At 40.4% G+C, this 22,003-nt stretch overlaps 1 protein-coding gene across 1 annotated transcript; it reads left to right on the top strand.

The window, feature by feature from the left end:
- Positions 1-19,170: 19,170 nt before the first annotated feature.
- Positions 19,171-21,035, top strand: LOC104230594 (uncharacterized). Its single transcript, XM_070166473.1, has 2 exons — positions 19,171-20,810; positions 20,945-21,035. Exons 1-2 carry the CDS (start codon positions 19,171-19,173, stop codon positions 21,033-21,035), a joined length of 1,731 nt encoding a protein of 576 aa, XP_070022574.1.
- The last annotated feature ends 968 nt before the right edge of the window (positions 21,036-22,003 follow it).

The raw sequence follows: 22,003 nt of genomic DNA, 5'->3' as shown, positions 1-22,003 counted from the left end.
TTGTCGTGCGATTTGATTCTATTGGAGCTTATGCCTTCATTTTCTTTCTAATCATTCTTATATAGTGTGGAGTGCTTGTTATCAATTGGGCATCGACGAGTTGTGAAGATGCTACAAATGCGGTGCAGGATGCTTTTCCTTACAAATATGGGCGAACCATTAATGTCCCCTTGTGGAGGAATATTCTGTCATTTCAGCCCAGTGTTGGTATTGCCTACGGTCGAGACTTGATACCTCTGAATTTGGTGGAATTCTTGTTTATTATTATGGTGTCACCGTCCTTGATTGAATGCATTGAGACTCATCATCTTGTCGGTCTTCGTTTGTTGCCTCAGGGCACGATATTGTGAGATTGAACCTAAGAGGAAGTCATCAGGGATGGTTGTGTGTTGCGACTATAAGATCGAATCGGCGTTTCTAGTGTTGATGGTTCGAGGGAGATGATCTCTGCGGTGATTTCTATGCTTAGGACTTTTGAAAGTGACGAGGAGGGCTTGATTTGAATTTAGGAAAAAAATGAGGTATTCAGTCATTGTCTTGGGTGCAATACGGCTTCGAGTCTCAAGTACATTGTTGGACCTTCGGGTGATGTTAAGGATTCCCGGATTCTTACGGCTGGCGGACCAGTGTGGGCCCAAGGAGGTTAGTTGATTTCATGATGGAGGTAACTAATGGTTTAATGTAAATATTCAGAATGAATAAAAAAATTTAATATAATGGAAAAAAAAAGGTGTGAAAGTGTTTACCTCACAATATCAAATTCACATATGATAACATTCTTGTAGTAAAGAATTTTTTCCTTTTATTTTCTATTATAACACAAAAAATATTTTTAACAATATTTATTTATGGAATTTTTAAAAAGTTTATATTTATCAATATGATATACAAACTAGTATGAATTAAATCCATGTACGTTTAGCATTCATATATAGCGATCAGGACAAATAAAATGATAGATTTGCCACGTCAAGAATGCATCACCTGAATCTGCTGAATCCCATGATTCCTGACTGAGACATTACCATTTCGTGTCAATCCAATCTTATACCACTAAAAACGTGAGTCCGGAATCAAAATGTGATTTTTTTTTACTCAAACTACACAACTAGATGGTAAAAAAAAAGTTACATTTTTATATATAGCGCCACAATACCTGGCGCTATACATTAACAATAACGGAACCGTTAATGTATAGCTCCAAGTATTGTGGCGCTATACTGTAAAAGCTGACATTTACAGGTATAGCGCTACAATACCTGGCGCTATACATACATCATTAATGTATAGCGCCAGGTATAGTGGCGCTATACATAGATATTTTATATCCCCTCCGTCTTCTTCTCCAATTCATCCATCCCCCATTTTCTTAAAACTCCCCACTTCTTGGTCCCCCCCCCCCCCATTCTGCCCGATTTAAAAATAAAAAAAAATTCTGGTCCCCCCGACATATAAAACTCGAAGAAAAAGGGTCCCACATTCGAGTAGAGTTTCGTGCTATTGTTGATTCACAATTCCGGAGTCAAAATTTCAATCTTTTTGCTTTGCCAAAATTCTAAATCGAGGTATTTCGATTTATTTTAAGTTGAAACATTTATAATAATGTATATTATTTGATTTGTATGTGTTCTATTTCGGTTTGTGTTTTTTTTCGAAACTAGCATGTTAAATTTATCCGAATTTAATATTAGTGTTTTCTAATAAAATATAAATTAGTAAAATAAATTTGTCTGTTAATATCCTGATTTATATATATGTTTTTTTTATTCCGTTTTGTATTTTATTTGCAATAATATTTATTTGTTGTTTATGCTTAGTTTAGATTATTTTTTAGCGAAGTAAAAACGAGACCTTTTTAGCGTAATAAAACGTAGACCCTTATAGCGTAGTAAAATTTAGAGCCTTGTAGCGTAGTAATGTGTAGTATTTTAGCTTAGAATTCTTTTTATTTAAGTATCTTACACTAGTATTTGAAAATGCAAACTTTGTACAATTAAGTTAATAATTGTATCAACACACATAATTAGTAATTTGAACAATTAAGTTATTAAAAAATATGAATTTAAATTATAATAAAAACACATTATATATATATATATATATATATATATATATATATATATATATATATATAATTTGTACAATTAAGTTATTAAAAAATAATAATTTAAATTATAATAAAAACACATAATTATATATATATATATATATATATATAATTTGTACAATTAAGTTATTAAAAAATAATAATTTAAATTATAATAAAAACATATATATATATATATATATATATAATTTGTACAATTAAGTTATTAAAAAATATGAATTTAAATTATAATAAAACACATAATTATTAATGATAGTTTACAGTTGACGACATGGACACGACTATACATCCCGGCCCTCGGACGTTGGATCTATTATCCCTACAGCCCCAGCATAGATCCGAGTATATATGGGACGGACAGTTGCTTACGCAGACTTTCCGGGCTAGGAGAGTGGATCTATTGTGGGAGTTTTTGAGTCCTCCCCGCGTTCTACATCCCCGCGTGGTCCATTACCTGGAGGAAATGGGATTACATAGGATTATTAGGATTGGCCGGATACAACTCGACTATGCTTTGATCACGGCGTTGATTGAGCGCTGGCGACCGGAGACACACACTTTCCATTTGCCAATCGGCGAGGCCACCATCACACTGCAGGACGCTGAGATTTTATATGGCTTGTCCGCTATTGGCTTGCCAGTTTTACTGCTTGCGACCATGAGATATTATTCGCAGCAGGCATATTGGGATATGCTGCACATGCTCACGGGTTTCATGCCGGAGGACGAGGAGGTAGTGTCTGGGTCCAGTCGTATACTGTTGGTCCCCATTAGAGACCACCTGGTGCAGATTCACCATACTATCACCGACGAGTCAGCGGAGGTGGATGTACAGTGATATACGAGGCTGTTGTCGCTCCTTCTATTTGGGGGGGGTCTTGTTCCCGAACACTTCGGTGAACCTAGTGAGCCTCCGTTTTTTGCATCATATTGCCCGGTTCGAGGATACAGCCATCTACAGATGGGGTGGTGCTGTCATCTCATACCTGTACAGGCAGATGTGTCGAGCTTGCATCGGCACACATAGAGACGTTTGTGGCTTTCTGCCGCTTCTACATGTGACAATATATTCAAATAATATGTCCATTCGTTACAATTCTACTTAGTTATAGTTAATCTTATAATTTACGTAAACTTTGTATGTTAGGTTTGGGCCTGGGAGCGATTTCTGCAGTTTCAGCCACCTCTACCACAGCTACCGACTAATGTAGAAATTCCGCAACTCCCTCTAGCCTGTAGGTGGGTTATGCGTTGTACTCTTGCACGAGAGTATGATGCCCATCATAATCTCCCCCTCTGCAGGGATGTGTTGGATCTGCTGGATGACGCACAGATGAATATCTAACTAAACTTACCTGTTATAGATTAACTTAGTGTTGCGCATACTAACTTTTTGTGTTCTTATTTGATAGTTCATCTGGACGCCGTATAGCGATGGGATGATAGGTACCCTGCCAGCGTATTGCACGTTTGGCCGACATATTTGGAGGGCTGCTGTCCCGCTCATATGCCTCGATATTGTCGAGCATCATGCCTCCGAGCGGGTATTTCGCTAGTTTGGCCTACCGCAGCCTATACCGACCGACTCCGCCTGCATGGCATGCTTTACATTATGAGAGGGATGATCGGTCCAGGGCGGACGACACATTTATGGCATGGCTTAACAAGCAGCTGGGTACTTGGGACAGGCGAGGGGACTTGACCCCACCTCCGCAGCACTTTCCTATTTAACGTTATATGGCATGGTACCGCACTGTTTCCCGACTTTTTATCGGGAACCCAGTTCATCAGGCACACGGTCGGTACATCCCATACGCCGGGAGACACGAGGCCCTGGTTTGTTTTCTGTTATTATTAATTATATACCTGTAATTTAGTGTCAAATATGTAGTTTATATTTTTTACTTTGTACAGGCGATTGGATTGCATACCATCTATCATATAGGGCAGCAGATGCAAATTTATGTCCACGATCCTGTGGCCATGCAGGAGTATAGTCGTCGATTCATGGATGTGGCTGCCCAGACACTGCAGCGAGCCCGATCGGATCAGCGTTTGGCACACGAGGCTGATTATATGGACCCAACGCAGTACCATCGAGGTCATGGTATCCCACGAGCTGGTGGTGCCCGACGTGCAGGTGGTGCCGGACGGTGTGGTCGTGGGCGGAGAGGAGGTGATCCCTAGCAAGGGACGTTGAGGCTCCTGCTGATGATGTTGCTGCTGATATGGCAGGTGGCATGCATGAGACGGACATGCCGTCTTACAGCCTTGGAATTTATCACACTCCAGTGCCATCGCAGGTGACCCCATCGGGTCAATTATTGATCATGGGCTCGGATATTCAAGGAGTGGATTGGGGTAGATACTTCCCAGGCCCGTCCACCACTGTTGAGGATCGACCGACCCGAGATTTTTATAGTGGGCGCCGATTGAGTTATGGCTCCACATCACATGCGCAGGCATGAATTTATTAGTATTGAATTTGAATTTGTTTTAACTGTAACTTATTTATTTTCTTTAACTTTATTAATTTTTTTTAAGGGTTCATGCGATGCTGCGACAGATGACTATATTCAGGATCCAGACATGATGATGGTAAGACAATATAAATTGTTGTGAATTGTTATGAATTTTCCTATACTAAGTTTCATATTATTATGTAGCCTTCTACTGGAGCTGACATCACCACAGATACATGTCATCATGTGCCGCATCCAGCTATAAGGAGACGACTTGATGATGATGATCCTGATAGCGTACCCGGGCGGGAGGGGATGCGCCTCAGGCCAATGACTGCATTGAGACACACCGAATGCGGGACACATTGACATTGCCCAGACAATATTTTTGTATAAATTAACAACAATATTTAATCGAATATGCTCATTACTTTTTTTAGTTCTCCATTTGTTTGATAGTTTCATAAAATAAAATGTAGAACAACACAAGCAATTAAACTTAACTTCTACTTCAATTAAAATAAAATTTAGTACAACAAACAAGGAAAACATTACTACAGCACAAACACAAACATAGCAGGCCAACACAATCAAAATACATGAAATATGAAAAATGCACTAATCACATACATGGCCTGTTTAGCCCCTGTTGCCATTTATTTTCCGCTCTAACCACTTAAATCGTTCTTGCAGTTGTTCTTTTTCTTCTTCTACATCTTTCAGTTTCGCCTTCACCTCCGCAAGTTCCAATTTATATTTTTTTACGTTCCTTTTGTGCTTCACAATTCCATTGCGTTTTCCATTTTTCTTCTCCCACCTCCTTCAGTTTCGCCCTCAAGTCTGCAATGATTGTATTGCTTTCTTTTTCTTTTTCTCGTTGTCTTAAACACGTATTATAAAGAAACTGCAGTTGTTCTCTGTAACATTCCTGATAACATGGTTCATCGACCCATTTCTGAAAATCACAAATAGGTTCGCCGGGAACCTTGTAAAACTGGTTCATACAGTACCAGTAGCGGCGTCCAACTTTACCACCGTCCCAACAATTTTGCATCAAGCGTGCTATTCCACAGTTGCACTTTGGTGGACAAAGAAGTTGAGCCATTTGTGAAATAAATTTGTCTGTAATGTAAAAAAACCTTACTTATATTGAAATATTTGCTTTTACTAAATTTTGAGCACACAAAATAATTACAATGGGCCCGTTATTTATAGGCGAGAGAAGACACACATAATGTACTATGTAATGGCCCTATATTTTGCGTATTAAATATCATGATGTTGACAAGATAACTTTATGTCAGCTGGTCAGCTTTTTCAGTTCGACCAGACAACACACACATAACGTACTATGTAATGGAGCTATATTTTGCGTGTTAAATATCATGATATTGACAAGACAACTTTATGTCAGCTGGTCAGCCTTTTCAGTTCGACAAGACAACAAATACATAACAAATATACGGATAGTTTTATTAAATTAATATTTAAATAGGTAAAATGGAAAAGTACAAATCATAGTTAACAAACATAATTTTATTTCATAAATCTTGCAACATAGACATAACAACTAATTATTACAACATAAACTCATGGGTAGTTAGGTACACTTGAAGAACACCCACCACGAGCTTGATTAGTTTTGCCACTCAAACCAGCTGAAGGACATTTATGACTGTCGTGTCCTGTTTGCGAGCATATACCACATTTGCGCGCATAAACAATGTCACTAACATCCATTTAGTTCCGTATACGCGTTCTCTTCTGCACCTGTCTTTTACGCAAATAGCACTTGTTACACACCAATTTAAATGGTTTCGGAGGCCAATAATGCTCAGCACCTACTGACTGCAACTGACCAGTATATGTGTTTAGGTACTTGGAAACACTATATTATTGGTCAACATAGTTGGTCTCCGCATAACCAACACGTTGAAAACACTTGATGGCATGTGAGCAAGGCATGTGGTAAATGGACCATTTCCCACAGGAGCATAACCTTGCAGATTCATTTACAGTATGTACATTATTACCTCAATTATTATGGATAGCGGTGCGAACTTCAAAAATACCTCTTTCGTTATCATACTGCAAAAATGAATGCCAATGTGCTCGTCGTCTGTATTTCTCAAATCTCTTCATAGGCACTGGCATAAATTCAACACCCCTCTCCATCAATTCTGTTGCAGCTGCAGACCGTTCAACTAACCTCTCCGCCATCTGCTTGAACGACATCCGCACCATGGCTGTGACGGGCAATCCTCTTGCTGACTTTAATAACCCGTTGAAGGACTCTGACACGTTTGTAGTAAGAATTCCCCATCGTCTGCCACCATCCGCATGCAACGTCCACTTTTCAGGGTCATGTCGCATTAACCAACGATAAGATGCCTCGTCTTCTTGCTTGATAGAATCCATATGCCTCCGGAATTTATGCTGTTGGTGGTCTGTTGCTGCCATCCACATCAAATCATGTAGATCCTTGTTGGGATGTGCCTTCTGGAAATTGGCCTTAAAGTGCCTCACACAGTAACGGTGGTATGCATAAGGTTCTTTCCATGCAGGCAAGTTCTCCACAGAACTTAATATACCACCGTGTCGATCAGATATTAGACAAATACCTGAACGCTGTTTGACAACGTGCTCTTTCAGGTGGTTCAAAAATATCGTCCACGTTTCTGTGCTTTCATTGGCACAAACAACAAAAGCTAGAGGAAATATCTGTCCATTAGCATCCACTGCCACGGCTATCAATAACTTGATATCGTACTTTCCATAGACATGAGTTCCGTCTATGGATATTACGGGCCGGCAATGCAAAAAACCATTAATTACTGGCTTAAACGCCCAGAACACGTAACTGAATATGTATTCTGGTGTTCCCGGACTCTGCTCAAGCTTCTATTCAACAACTGTCCCGGGTCAAAAGTGCTGCAGTGTGGCCATGTACTTTGGCAGAGATGCAAATGACTTATCCCAATTACCGTAGACAATTTCAAATGCTCGTTTACGCCCGAGAAATGCCTTTCTTTTCGTAGTGGTATGGCCATATTCCTGGTGGACTGATGTAATGCACTCTTTGATTGTATACCTTATGGATGCTTCGAGGTGCGGAATAAGTACAAGAGATATCAGGTCAATATCCAAGTTGAAGTGATTACCGTTGAATGTGTCCGTTTCGCATGTGTGGGTGGGAATATATTTACCCACTTTCCACATACCTATCTTCTTCTTGGTCGCACGCAACATCCACTTACATGGCTAAAACCACCTGCGGCAAACAACCTTGTATACCATCGGACTTGACTCCCATACCTGCATCTCACGACACTCTTTTACGTTGTGCATTTTACAAGCCCTGCTTAAGCGTGCTTTATCAGGAAAAAGCATCCCCTTTGCAAGCACCGTTGGTCTAGACTCATCCCACATTGCTGTCCGGATTTCATCAAAATCCCTTGTGAGAGCTTCCACATCCGGCACGGTTGACAAGTTATCAATGTAAGGAATCTCCCTTAAATGAAACGGCACTTCAGACTCGTACACTCTTCGTCTAGGTGGGTCTCTCTTCAAATCAGGTCCTTCCTCCTCATCCTGCTCATCACCATCCTCACGAAAAAAGGGTGTCTCGTCTCCGGATTCATCGGCATTGTTATCGTAATCACTGTTCTGTTCCTCACTCTGTGCATCTGCCAGATCCCGATGTAATACGTCGTTTTCCGTCAATTGAGTGAGTACAGGTGGTTCAACTTGCTCGTTTTCACTGCACAACCAACAAAAATATTAGCTACTGAATTAATAAATGATATCCATATGATTTTATATCACTTCACTTACAAGTCGTAATGTGATGAAATTCCATGATGGATGTTTTCAATTAGGTGATGACTACCGGATGAGCCACTTGTAAAATCCATATCCGGCCGGTACCCCCTATTAAATATATGAGCATTAATACAAATTCAAGTACGCCAAAAATATACATAATTAACACAAATGAAAATTAAAGCTTACCACTCGTCTAGTGAATTATGGAAAGCAGGGTATAAATTATTTTCTCGTTGCTCATTCACCGCCGGTGATAAGTTTAAATCAATGAAAACTCTTTCATCTGGAACCTGTCCGGCAAAAACTGCTCCAGAATAACCACCCGATGACTGAGGGTTATCTCTGCTACGCACAACCTCGTTTTTGGGAACGTCTTCGACCTTCACGTACGTCTCCAACATTGTGATTACAAGAAATTCCCGACATTCGTCCGGAGTCCTCAAAAAATCACTCAAAGTTTCATCATCGTCGATGTTAAACTCCGAGTAAAAAATAACCCCTTGCGGAGTGACGGAATACGGATATCTTCCGGTTACTTTAACTATAACTGAACGTTTCCTCACACTCAGTTTTTTGCATAATAACGATATCAATTTATCGTACTCTATTGTAAGTGGCAATTTAACATGACATTGAGCAGGTAAACTGTAGCCCACAGAAATATTCTCCATCACAACCTCACCCCCCCCCCCCCAATATAATGAAACTCTTATTCTACGCTCTTCAGACATAATGAAAAACTATTGGAGAATTTAAGAACAATAAACGTTTCAACAAGAGTTAACAAATTTTTTTGGATGAATTTCTATATAATCCTAACCTCTTTATATAGGAAATGGCTAGCCGGATTTTTTTATATGTATAGCGCCAAAAACGTTGGCACTATACGCTTTTGAATTATTGAAGTCCGAAATTATTGGTGGGGCCAGGAAAATCTATTATAGCGCCACAATACATGGCGCTATACATTAACAGTAACGGAACCGTTAATGTATAGCGCCAGGTATTGTGGCGCTATACCTGTAAATGTCAGCTTTTACAGTATAGCGCCACAATACCTGGCGCTATACATTAACGGTTCCGTTACTGTTAATGTATAGCGCCAGGTATTGTGGCGCTATATATAAAAATGTAACTTTTTTTTTACCACCTAGTTGTATAGTTTGAGTAAAAAAAAAACACATTTTGGTTCCGAACTCCTAAAAACGTATCAAAAACCAAAACTACCATTAAAATAGCAGCATCCCACAATCACAAAAATACCATTAATTGCACACGAGGAGAAATTCGTCAGAAAAAAATCACAAGAAACTGAAGCCAATATTTTTGTACGTGGGATTCTGAATAGAATCAATGGCGGTGATCGAGCACAAATCGTACGCTAGAGTTGGTCTTTTGGGCAATCCTAGCGATGTTTATTATGGAAAAACCTTATCTTTCAGCCTCGGCAACTTTTGGGCTTCAGTTCGGTTGGAACCTTCTGAAGATCTCCTCATCGTACCGCATCCTACTCACGATCTTGTCCAGTTCAATTCCATTACTCACCTGGTCTCTCAGCTCTCTCTTTTTACTATTATTTTTTTTTTTGTGCTAATGATCGGTGTTTGTGAAAAAAATTATTAGTCTAGTTAGAGACATATATAGTATTTCATAATAGGGTAAATGTGAGGTTCATGGAGTGTTGAGAATTTTAATTTGGTTTGAAGGACTAATTATTTAGTGTCATAATGTAATAGCCTGAATAAAACATATAATGAATATAGAGAATTAATTAATCTTGCTTAGAGTTGAGGCATAGTTTGATTGATCGATTGATTGATTAACTAGTCGGATATCCATATACCACTAGTTCTAAATTCGCAAAGGTTTCACTTTCTTACATCAACCTCGCAAAGTAGGGTTAAGCTCTGCGTACCCTCTACCTCCTCAGACCCCACTCGTGGGATTACACAATATTTGTTGTTGTTGTTGTGAGATTGGATCCTCTATATGTGCCTTGCGCTTTTATTTATTTATATAAATTTTAGTAGGATAATTAAAATAATGAACAACTAATTTGGTTAACCATCCGGTTGATATGGTTATCCTTATGGCTTATTCATATGGTCGAACTTTAGTCTCACAGATTGGAGCTTTTGTGAAATTACTGACCCAATGTAGCTGCATCTCCTTTTGATTCAGTATGGACTCCGTTAGAGTTTGGTTAACCGTATAGAGAACTATACATAAGGACAAATTACCATTTAGATTGTTTCTGTTTCATTATGTAACTTGAATTCTCAAGTCACTGATGTTGCGGTAGCATGTACCTGGACTTGGTGAAATGGTTATGGTAATCGTACGTTTAAGAGTGTGTGTGTGTGAGAGAGAACATTACCTTTCTTTGCTTAGTAAAATTGGTGGATTTGTATTGGGTTATTTGTACTTCTCATTGGCATGTACGGAGCTAGGGTGCGCTTCGCCGGAATGATCAATTTTTTTATGTTTATATATATTAGGTGCTGAATTCACTTAGCTTCTTCGCGTGTTTATATTTTTATTTCTTGAATCCCCTTGAAGGTAGAGGTAAGGTCTGCGTATACTCTACCCCAAACCCCACTTGTGGGATTACACTGTGTTGTTGTTGTTCTCTGCTACTGCTCATTGGGTGTCTTTTCCTGGAAAGCTGATAATGCAAGATCCAAGTCGTCTGTTTGCATATTGAGGAGTAAATTCATGATATAGACCCAAGGCAGGTGAAGTGAAGGAGCGGACATCTGCGAATTTTATATCAATTCTTTTTGAGCTACTGTAAATGAAGGGTTTCCAGAAGCGCAATGTCATTAGACATTTTTGCAGTCATGAAAGAGTTAAAAGTATCATGCTATGGATAGAGAACAAATTTCTACTTTACTTTTGGGCTTTTTGTGACGGATCTTCCACTTCTTATCGCTTTCTGTTTGATGTATATGTGTACTTATGTGTTTAACTCATTCTTCTTGTATCACAGGTGAACCGGTTGCAGAGTGAGGGTTACTATGGAGGTGTGCCGTTACTTATGGCAATTTGTAAGATTTTTCACAATTTTTGCAAGGATAACAACATTACTCTACGTGAGGGAAATTTCACTATCTCCTATGATACTAACATTCCCCGACAGGTAGAGCTTAACCCTACAAGGTTTATCTGCTCCTAGATGGTACCATGTTTGGTGTTTTTTGTGAGTAGTTGTCAAGAAACCTCATACATGTTGTTCAGATATTCCAAAATATTTTTTCGGCAGTATTTATATCTTTATTTTGAAGCCTGAAGCATCATATGAAATTTAGATGACAAAAAAGACCAAGCAACAAATTCAATGTTTTAGGTTTTCCATCTTAATTTTCATTTCGCGATTACTGTAGCGATTATTGTAGCGCGCAGAAATTTTATTAAATTCATCTGCTTCTTCACGCCAATGGAGCCTTGAAAATCTTCATGAATTAATGTGAAGTTTACTGTAGATCGCAGGATTTGTGTTTTGAGCAGCCATGGCTGCCATCGTCTCTCCCCAGCTTCCAGTTGTGGGAGAGCCCAATCCAAATCGTAGTGAGCATATCCCCAACAACAAGATTCAACAAACTTACGCCTCTCAATTACTTACAAATAAGTCTGCTTCAATCTCCACAAAACTGGTCTTAAAACCTGTCCAAATTGTTCATGGGGAACCTACAATTCAATTCACAATGGAGGAAAGACAAACTTTTGCTGTTGAAGAAGGACTGCATCAAGCAGTTGTGCTGAAGTTATCTCCAAGAGCGCCAGATTTGCAGGTTCTAAGAAGCTTACTGCCAAAAATACTAAGCATAAAAGGCCATTGCTTGATTGGTCATCTTGCCCCACGTCAACTACTGTTAAGATTGGATCAACCAGAGGATTTTGTCAACGCACTAGCCCGAGCAGTAAAATTTTTTTCGCACAGTGGCGAACAACATCAGTATAGGGTCTTCCCTTGGACAGTTGGATACAATCCTAAGGAAGAAACATCAAAGGCTGCAGTTTGGATTTCATTACCAAACTTGTCTTCAGAATTATTTGCTCGACAATCACTGTTGTCAATAGCTAATGTAGTGGGTAAACCAATCGCTATCGACAAAGCAACACAGGTGAAATCTCGACCTAGCACTGCTAGACTTAAGGTTATTCTCGATCTCTTAGACAAACTACCAACGTGTATATGTTTGCAGCATGTTGATAATGCATCTGGAAAGATTGTCGAGGTGTTTCAAGAAGTAATATATGATAACCTCCCGGGTTATTGTATCTATTGTAAACGACAAGGCCACGTAGAGGAGATGTGTCGACTGCTTTTAAAGAATAAGATCGACGACGCCGAAACTTCGGTCGATGACATGTCCAGTGTTGATAAATTAAAAGGAGATGCCAGGGACTTCCTTAATGCCAAAAGATCTGGCCAGTCGGTGGACGATGTTGCAAAAGAAGGTTGCAACTGTAATGTGACTGAAACAGCTAATGGAGAATTAAATAAGGCTAATGTTGGCCAACAGAGATCTGCTGAAGGAATTTCTGATGATAATCGAACAGGATCAAAGGTTGTTAATGGTCAAGCTAACGTAATGGAAACTATAACAGGGGCATTGCAAGATGCTACTGATCATGAAAAGCAGACTGTCAATGTAGAGGCTAAATTTCCAAATGCTCAAGCTGAAAGGGAGCAGGGATTTGAGCAGGGGACTCTGGCTCAGGGAACTGCTGTTGCACCTGTTAAACCAGTGGACAAAGCAGCAGTAGAATATGCTGAAGGTGTTGGTCAATTCAGGACTGCTTCTAAGTCCCCTTCAGTTACTGGAAAGGTTAATACACAACAGAAACAGTCTAATGTTCCGCAAGTATCAGGCCCAAAGGATGCTGTTGATCGAGGTGAGGTATCTGCACAATTTGGCAAGGACAAGGTAGGTACCGGTGCTTTGCAAGTTGCAGCTAGTGCTAAACGTCCTGATGCTCGAGCAACCAATGCCAAGAACCATGCAACTAATGTGATAGTAGGACGTGACAAATCTGGAATGGAATTAGATACTGTATTTTTAGCTTTGGATGCTACTGTTGCATTGACTGCAACTGTTGATCGACTTACTGCTGGGATCCAAAATTTGGTGCTGCAGTTGATGATTTAATTGAAAAACCAACAGGTGAGGTGCATCAAAAAGGTCATAGGAATGGGCAACAAGCTGCTGCACATACACTTGCAACTGAGCAGCAAAACATTGCAGAGCAAATTGCTGACAAAACAGTTTCTGCCCAGATTTCTGGGAATAAAAACGTTGGGATTAAGAGTTTAATGATGGAAAACAAATATGGGAAGTTGATAGGGGTTGATAAGGAAGATGACATGAACAAAAAGGAAGGGGATTGGAGCTTGGTAACACAAAAAATCACCCACAAAGAAACAGGTCTCACCAACGCAACATAATAGCACTGTTCGTCAAAATGATTTCACTGTTGGTTCCAGCTCAAATAATTTCAAGGTTCTTGCTGCTGCTAGGGACCCTGAAGTAGATGAAAAAGGCATACTTGATAGAGGAATGTCCAAACATTTAGTTCCAACGCCCAGTAATGAACGAGGAGGGCAAGGCAGTCACGATTTAGTTGAAAATTTGGGCTTTCGACGAAATGACTCCAACAATAACTTGAGGAATGAAATTATGGACATCCAAGCTCACAGTTCAAATGCACCTACATTGCATTTTTCCAATCCTTAGGTAGAACAAATCATCAAAAATGCTCAAAATGAAATGATGAAAAATCTACAATGGTTAAACAGCCTTTGGTCGCATTAAATACCTCTGTATTTGATGTTCTATCACAATCAGTTGAAACCTACGGCGACTTTGAAGGTGAAGCTGGGCAGCCTTTTCTGTCAACCGGAAACAATGATGAATTTATCCAAGCAAAAGTGATCAAATCTAAACTTTGGTTCCAACAATGTGAAGAGGATGACGAATACGAGGATTGGGGTGATGGTCATGCAGGGTTTTCATCTGAAGAAGCTGATTAGAAGGTCGATCAAGAGAGTGCGGGTGAAGATCTTGACTGTCTAGCAATGGCAAAATATGATGAGGGACCAGCAGCAAGTCATAGGAGCAAATTGAACATCAACGCTCCAATTTTTTTGCCCAGAAATTCTCCAAATGGAAGCTTGAAGCGAACTGCAACAACACATACAAAGCAGTTAGTCCCAGCTGAAACTGATCAAACAACTGCTACAATAAAATCTGGGCAGCAGCATATTGTAACAGATAATCCAATCTTCGATGCAATGGAGCAGCAGCTTAATCAAAATGATCCAGTTATTAAACCTACTGCTGATCGCACATCAATAGTAACAGCAATTTCTGGGCAACAACAAATTGTGACAACCACTCCTACTATTACACCAGCGGAAAGAAAGCTATTGGATGCAATGGTAAGCTCAAAGCCTGCTAGCTCATTAAATCTTACTGCTTTAAGCACTGGTCGAGTGAATAATAGCAGGAACAAAATGCAAAGCATATTACAACACAAAAACAAGGTAGCGTTGGTTAATAAACAGGATGGAAATAGTGTGGTAATTCAAGAACATGTTCAAGACTTGCAAAATCAGGTGCTTGTGGGCAGAGATACATATGAAGAAGGTGAAGAAGATGATATTCTAAATCAATGCAGGGCAGAGGCAGCAAGAAAAGGTGATTTGTCACCTATGCATAGCGGAAAAAATAGGAAATCTCATACAAGTAAAAATAGTTGGGACGACAAGGTTAGTGATTTTTTAAATGTTAGGCGACTCCCAATGAGAGTTGCCAAACAAAAGAAGGCCGCCCCAACTACATCTACAAAATCCAATCATTCAAAAAAGAAATCATGAATTTTGAATACATCTTGAAGAATTGGGATTGTGATGAAAAAGAGTTACAAATTGAAGAAATTACAAGTTCGGACAAGAAGGGACAACATTTTAATTCCTTCATCATTTTATTCTACCATTATATTAGTATTCTCATTTGTAATATCATCACAGAGTATGTTATAAACTCTGTGATGATCATTGAATATTTGGTAATTTCCAGCTCTTATTTTTTACATGCATGCTAGTAGGTGAGGCTACTTAAAGCCTCAATAGGAATAGTAAGGTAAGGTTTAGCCCGGTTAGTGTTGCCTTGGTCCTATGCCTTTGGAAAATATCCTCAAGGCTATGAGATTATATGCCCTCGTGAGACTTTGCCGGCAGCTATCCCATGAATCCTCTACTTGAGGCTGTCATCATAAGGCAATGTGAGGCGCAGAGGAGTGATTATATAGCCAAGGCATATGGTTAACAATACCGGTGGTATTGTCCCCCTTATTTGTACTCTTTCTAATTATTGTATTTTTCTTTTCTCTTGTTAATAAAAAACTAGCCTTAGGCGCTTGCCTAGCGGATTGCCAAAAAAAAAATATTTTAGGTTTTCCTAAAATGTTCGGTTACTCGATTTTAGACTCAGTAGTTTATCATTGTTTATGAAATTGGCTCCAGAGCAGGCTTCAAATCAGGGTGTAAACTGTTTTCTTAACAGCTTAAATTAAGCTTAAATGAGTTTTTAGTGTTGGTCAATAGAAGCTCATGTGGCTAGGTATTTTCTTTATATTTAGCAAATCCTTTATCCAGTTGAGGCCGCTCAACTCAACTATTTAACTAACCCTAGGAGAGTGCTCAAGCTTTAGTTGAGTATTGACAAAAGTTTGAAACTGAGCTTTAGCTACTTGCTGACTAATCAATCCCAAAGAAGCATCAACCGAGTCAATCTCCAGCCAAATATCTAGCAACTTGATTTTCTTCTTACAACCCTACCTACTGCTTCAAGTACTTGGAGACTGGTTTGACTCAGCACCTTTCTCGCTTTAGATTCTCCCTGGCATTTGGTTAACTGTAGAGGAAACAACTTCAGTTTGGTGTATACTAGATTTCTTCTAGTTGTATACTGTATAGTCTCTTTGTCTACGAAGACTTCTAACATAGACGCTTTTTTCCTAGTTGGACAATTGATATTAGGTGAATTTAACTATATTCAGGCCCTAAATAACCGCCTTCTTGTATAGTTTTGATAATAAAAGTGATAACAAAATGCTCTTATGAGTGCTTTTCATGACTTGCAGGTTATATATGACTAGGGAAGGCTAGGGAGTACTTTTGGAGTCAAAAATAGAAAAAAGAGAGGCCATCCGTGAAATATCCCAAGTGAACCACGCAAAAATAGGCTGAAGAATCAGAGAAATGATTCTGTAGCGGTTCCACCGCGACCGCGACAGAACCACGGTGAAGACTGCTCGCGGACAGAAGGAGATTTAGAGGAGTTGTTTGGCCGTGGTTCCACCGCGACCGCGGCAGAACCGCGGAAGGCGCGAGAAAGTTCAGGGACTAAAGTGCAAAACATGAGATTTTTAGCCCAAACCCCTATTTTTAAACACTAGACTTCGCCCAAGAGAGGCATGTATTGATTTTTTAGAGTTTCTTAGGAAGGAAAACCATTGTGAGAGATCACTCATAAATATCTTTCTTCTTTTCTTTGATTTTTATTGCTAGTTTATGATGAATCTTATCTTAGTTTGTTTACCCATAGTTATGAGTAGCTAAATCCTCTGTCTAAGGTTTTGATGGAACCTATTGGGGGATGAACTTCTTGTTTATGTGAATACAAATTGCGAGTTTCAATCTTTATTTGTTTGACTTGTTGTAGTTAATTGACAAGATCCTCAATTAGCTGTGCCTATTTAGTGTGCATAACTCGGGATAGAGTGCATATTTAGGTTATTGTTGAACAACACTACTCCCAAAGTATAAGAGGGATCTATAACAGCGGGTTTAAAGGCAGGATTAGGGATAACGAAGCCTTGAGTGCAATCTGAAGTAAACTGTGTTAATTAAAGCTAGCTAGTGTATCTCGGGAGAGTGCATTGAGTATATTACTGTGATTACTTGGGAGAGATTTGCGGTAAGATGAGCGTTCATGATTGATAGAGGTGTGTTGGTCAATTTGTATGAAGCATAAACATAAGGGATTCCATCAATAGGGGAAGTCATTACCTTAGCATTTTCTCATTATTGTTTACAACCTTAGCATTTTAGTTTACAGCTTGTTATTTACTTGCAATCTTAGTTAGTAAAGAAACCATCAATGGTGATTCAAACGTCTGGGGAAGTTGGTTCTCAAGAGTTTAGTAGTTCTAAAGATAGTGATTGATAGGTTAATTCTCTGTGGATTCGACTCTGGGCAGAATACTCAGGTTATATTTGCAACGTCTGCATTGTCCTTTTTATAAAGCATAGTTGGGCGTGATCAAATTTTGACACCGTTGCCAGGGAATTAACGGAATTATCGATTACCATTGATAGAAATACAAAAAAATTCTTAGTATAGGCAGTCTTCTCTACACTAAGATTTGATTGAAAATTTTGACGGTTGTTGACGTGGTTGCACAGGTGTATGCCTAGAAACTCTACAAGGACTGTAGAAGTACTTGAAGGACTCTCAGACCCAGAGAAAACATTCTGGATATTGAACTGTGCCAACAAAAGACTTCAACAACCTCGAAATTGACATGGGTGACGTAGACAACGTCAACGGAAACGTCAGAGATAGGGCACCTCCTATGCCTGAGGCTGCACTATATGACTGGGCACAACCTACAGCTGACAATCTAGCCACTGCCATTGTTGTGCCCGTGATACAAGCTGAATCGTTCCAGATCACGAACAACATGCTGTACTTGCTGCAAAATAAGGGATTATTTTCTGGGACACTAGCCGAAGATCCTCAGCAGCACTTGAAGAACTTCCTATCGATTTGCAAAACTCAAAGGCAACCTAACGTAACTCGGGAAGCAATCAGACTGTTATTATTTCCATTCTCGGTGACAGGAGCTGCTTAGGTCTGGCTAAACTCACTCCCCATAAACTCTATAGAAACTTGGGATGAGTTAGTCAAGCAATTTCACATCAAGTTCCACCCGCCCAACAAAACAGCTCAACAAATTGATGAGATCGTGAGCTTTAAACAGAAACCAATAGAGACACTGCATGAGACATGGAGCCGGTTTAAAGGAATGTTGGTTATATGTCCACACCATGGTATTCCAGATCAGATGTTGGGACAACGGTTTTACATGGGACTGTCAGATAGCATGAAGAACATTGTAGATGTCTCAGCTGGTGGGGCGTTTTTGAGCAAAACTTGGAGAGAAGGTCAGAGTCTGCTTGACAAAATGGCTCAAAATTCGGGGTGGACGACGAGGAATGCACCTATCACTCTAGTGGTACACTCAGTGCCTTTTGACCCATCAAATTCCATGGCTGAAAATGTAGCGACCGTTTTGACACAGATGAGCATACTCACCAAAAAGGTGGAGGAATCGGGGCAGAAACAGCAAGTGCACATTGTGGATACCACCAATGGGGGCTTGTGCACATCTTGCATTAGTCAGCCAAATGGTAATCCGTGGAATGCTGAGCATGATCATCATCAGAAGCACCCTTAGGACATGAACTATGTGTCAAACTATGGAGGTCAGAGACAGGGCAATCAGAACTGGGGTCAGCAAAATCAGCGGCCAAACAGACCACCTCAGCCACAGTACAACGCTGGAAACATGTGAGGTATGAGACCCCCCAACAATATGGCACCTTATCCAAGGTCACATGGTTACAACAGTCAACAACAAGGGTATCTCCCACCTCAGCAATAGCATGGTGGAAGGCAAGAAGATGGGTTCACAAGACTTGAAACAATGATGCAGCAGGTGATTGGGTCCAATGCAAAAATAAATGAAAGATTAGATGCACAGGACGCAGCAATCAAAAATATTGAAGTGCAATTGGGCCAAATTTCAATGTCTCTGAACAATCGTCCTCAGGGGACATTACCTGCAGATACCCAAATCAATCCTAAAGATCAGGGCCCGAAGCAGCTGATGGCGGTGAGTCTCCGTAATGGCAGGGATCTTGATGTAGAGCAGGAGAGAGCTCGTGACAATATACAGGCTGAGACACTCATTCAGGTACCCATTGAGCTAGATGATTCCACAAGGCTGACAGATGTGACAATCCAGCCTGCTCAGGAAGAAAAGAATACTCAGCAGGAGACCGAGAAAGTTGCTGAAGCAGTTGAAGAGCCGGTAGTAGAGATAGTAGCTGAGAAAGAAAAGTCCCAAGAGATTGGGAAGAAAAGACCTCCTGCTCCATTTCCACAGAGGTTGGCCAAGCATCAAAAGGAGGAGCAGTACAAAAAGTTCTTTGAGATGCTCAAGCAAATTCAGGTTAATATTCCATTGATTGAAGCTTTAAAGGAGATGCCTGGATACGCAAAAATGATGAAAGATTTAATGTCCCGGAAATTTGACTTTCAAGACTTGGCCATGGTGACACTTACTCAGACGTGCAGTGCAGTGGTAACTAGACCTGCTGCTGAAAAGCTCTCTGATCCAGGGAGTTTTACTATTCCATGCACTATTGGAAACTTTGCTTTTGAGAAAGCACTTTGTGATTTAGGGGCCAGCATTAATCTTATGCCCCTGGTCATTTACAAAAGTTTGGGCATTGGGAGAGCTAGACCCACCTCTATGTTGTTGCAGCTGGCTGACAGGACTGTGAAGCGTCCATTTGGGATCCTTGATGATGTACTTATTCAGGTGGGGAAATTTGTGTTCCCTGCAGATTTTGTGATATTGGATTGCAAAGTGGATGAAAAAATTCCTATCATCTTAGGAAGACCATTCTTGGCCACAGGGAGAGCTCTTATTGATTGTGAGACCAGGGAACTTAAGATGAGGCTCAATGACGAAGAGATTGTATTCAATGTGCAGAAATCTATGAGGTGGCCAAGTGAGTTCGCCAATTGCTCTCTTATTGATGTTGTGGATGTAATTGTACAGTCTGATGATGAATTGTTGACGGTTGAGGATCCCCTCGCTGCATGTTTGACGAATCTGGAGGAAGTGAATGGTGAGAACTTGGCGGAATGGGTGTTGGCACTGGAAGGTAGAGGGTCTTGGGAAAGAAATCTAGAGTTTGAGCCCCTACAATTAGAAAAGAGGGAGACTCCTCCAGCTAAGCCATCCATTGAAGAACCACCAAAGCTGGAACTAAAGCCATTGCCAGCCCACCTCAGGTATGAATTTCTGGGACCTGACTCCACTCTACCTGTTATTATCTCATCTGATTTGTTAGATATGCAGGTCCAACAGCTTCTACAGGTATTGAAGGAGTGCAAAACTGTCATTGGGTGGACCATGGCAGACATCAAGGGGATCAGCCCCACTTACTGCATGCATAAGATTCTGTTGGAAGAGGGGCACAAACCTTCCAGGGAACATCAGAGGAGGCTGAACCCAAATATGAAGGAAGTGGTGAAGAAGGAGGTGATAATTTGGTTAGATGCGAGAATTATTTTCCCAATCTCTGACAGCAACTGGGTTAGCCCAGTTCAATGTGTGCCTAAGAAGGGTGGCATGACGGTTGTGAAGAATGACAACAATGAACTAATCTCAACAAAAACCGTCACAGGCTGGAGAATTTGCATGGATTATCGAAAGTTGAATCTAGCCACCCGGAAAGACCACTTCCCACTTCCCTTTATCGATCAGATGCTGGATAGATTGGCAGGGAGGTCACACTTTTGTTTTCTGGATGGGTACTCAGGGTACAATCAGATTTCCATTGCACCTGAGGACCGAGAGAAGACCTCCTTCACATGCCCTTATGGCATTTATGCCTTTAGGAGGATGCCCTTTGGCCTATGCAATGCACCCACCACATTCCAACGGTGCATGATGACCATATTCACTGACATGGTTGAGGATATAATGGAGGTGTTCATGGATGACTTCTCAGTGGTGGAAAGTTCATTTGATGAGTGCCTGGTGAATCTGACGCGTGTGCTGAAACGGTCCATCGAGACTAATCTGGTGCTGAACTGGGAGAAGTGCCATTTCATGGTACAAGAAGGCATAGTCTTGGGGCACCGGGTGTCAAGCAAGGGAATAGAAGTAGATCGAGCAAAGGTTGATGTAATAGCAAAGCTGCCTCCACCTACTTTGGTCAAAGCAATCAAAAGTTTTCTTGGACATGCCGGTTTCTACCGGCGGTTCATAAAAGACTTCTCCAAAATCACCAAACCTCTCTGTAAGTTATTAGAGAAAGATCTCCCGTTTGTATTTTCTGATGATTGCAGGGTAGCGTTTGAGGAGTTGAAGCAGAGGCTGGTCGCAGCACCCATCATTGTTTCCCCCAACTGGGAGAAACCATTCGAACTAATGTGTGATGCTAGTGACTACGCAGTGGGGGCAGTGCTGGGCCAGCGGAAGGACAAATTGATGCACCCAATCTACTATGCCAGCAGAACGCTGAGTGGAGCCCAGTTGAACTATACGGTGACTGAAAAGGAGATGCTAGTTGTGGTGTTCGCATTCGACAAGTTCCGATCCTACCTGATAGGATCAAAGGTAAGTCTACACTGACCATGCCGCTCTTAGGTACTTAATAGAAAAGAAAGACTCTAAGCCACGCCTGATTCGTTGGGTGTTGTTGTTGCAAGAGTTTGATCTTGAAATACGTGACCGCAAG

This window comes from Nicotiana sylvestris, chromosome 2 (assembly GCF_000393655.2).
Source record: "Nicotiana sylvestris chromosome 2, ASM39365v2, whole genome shotgun sequence".
NCBI classification, from domain to species: domain Eukaryota; kingdom Viridiplantae; phylum Streptophyta; class Magnoliopsida; order Solanales; family Solanaceae; genus Nicotiana; species Nicotiana sylvestris.
Note: the sequence above shows the minus strand (reverse complement) of the source record. Positions and strands in the feature narration are given on the sequence as shown.

What these genes read in the sequence shown, in the direction of transcription:
- LOC104230594 (XM_070166473.1), top strand. Translation starts at nt 19,171, where the DNA reads ATGATGCAGCAGGTGATTGGGTCCAATGCAAAAATAAATGAAAGATTA. An exon ending in AAGAAGGAGGTGATAATTTG is followed by an intron (nt 20,811 to 20,944) that starts GTTAGATGCGAG and finishes AAACCGTCACAG; the next exon opens with GCTGGAGAATTTGCATGGAT.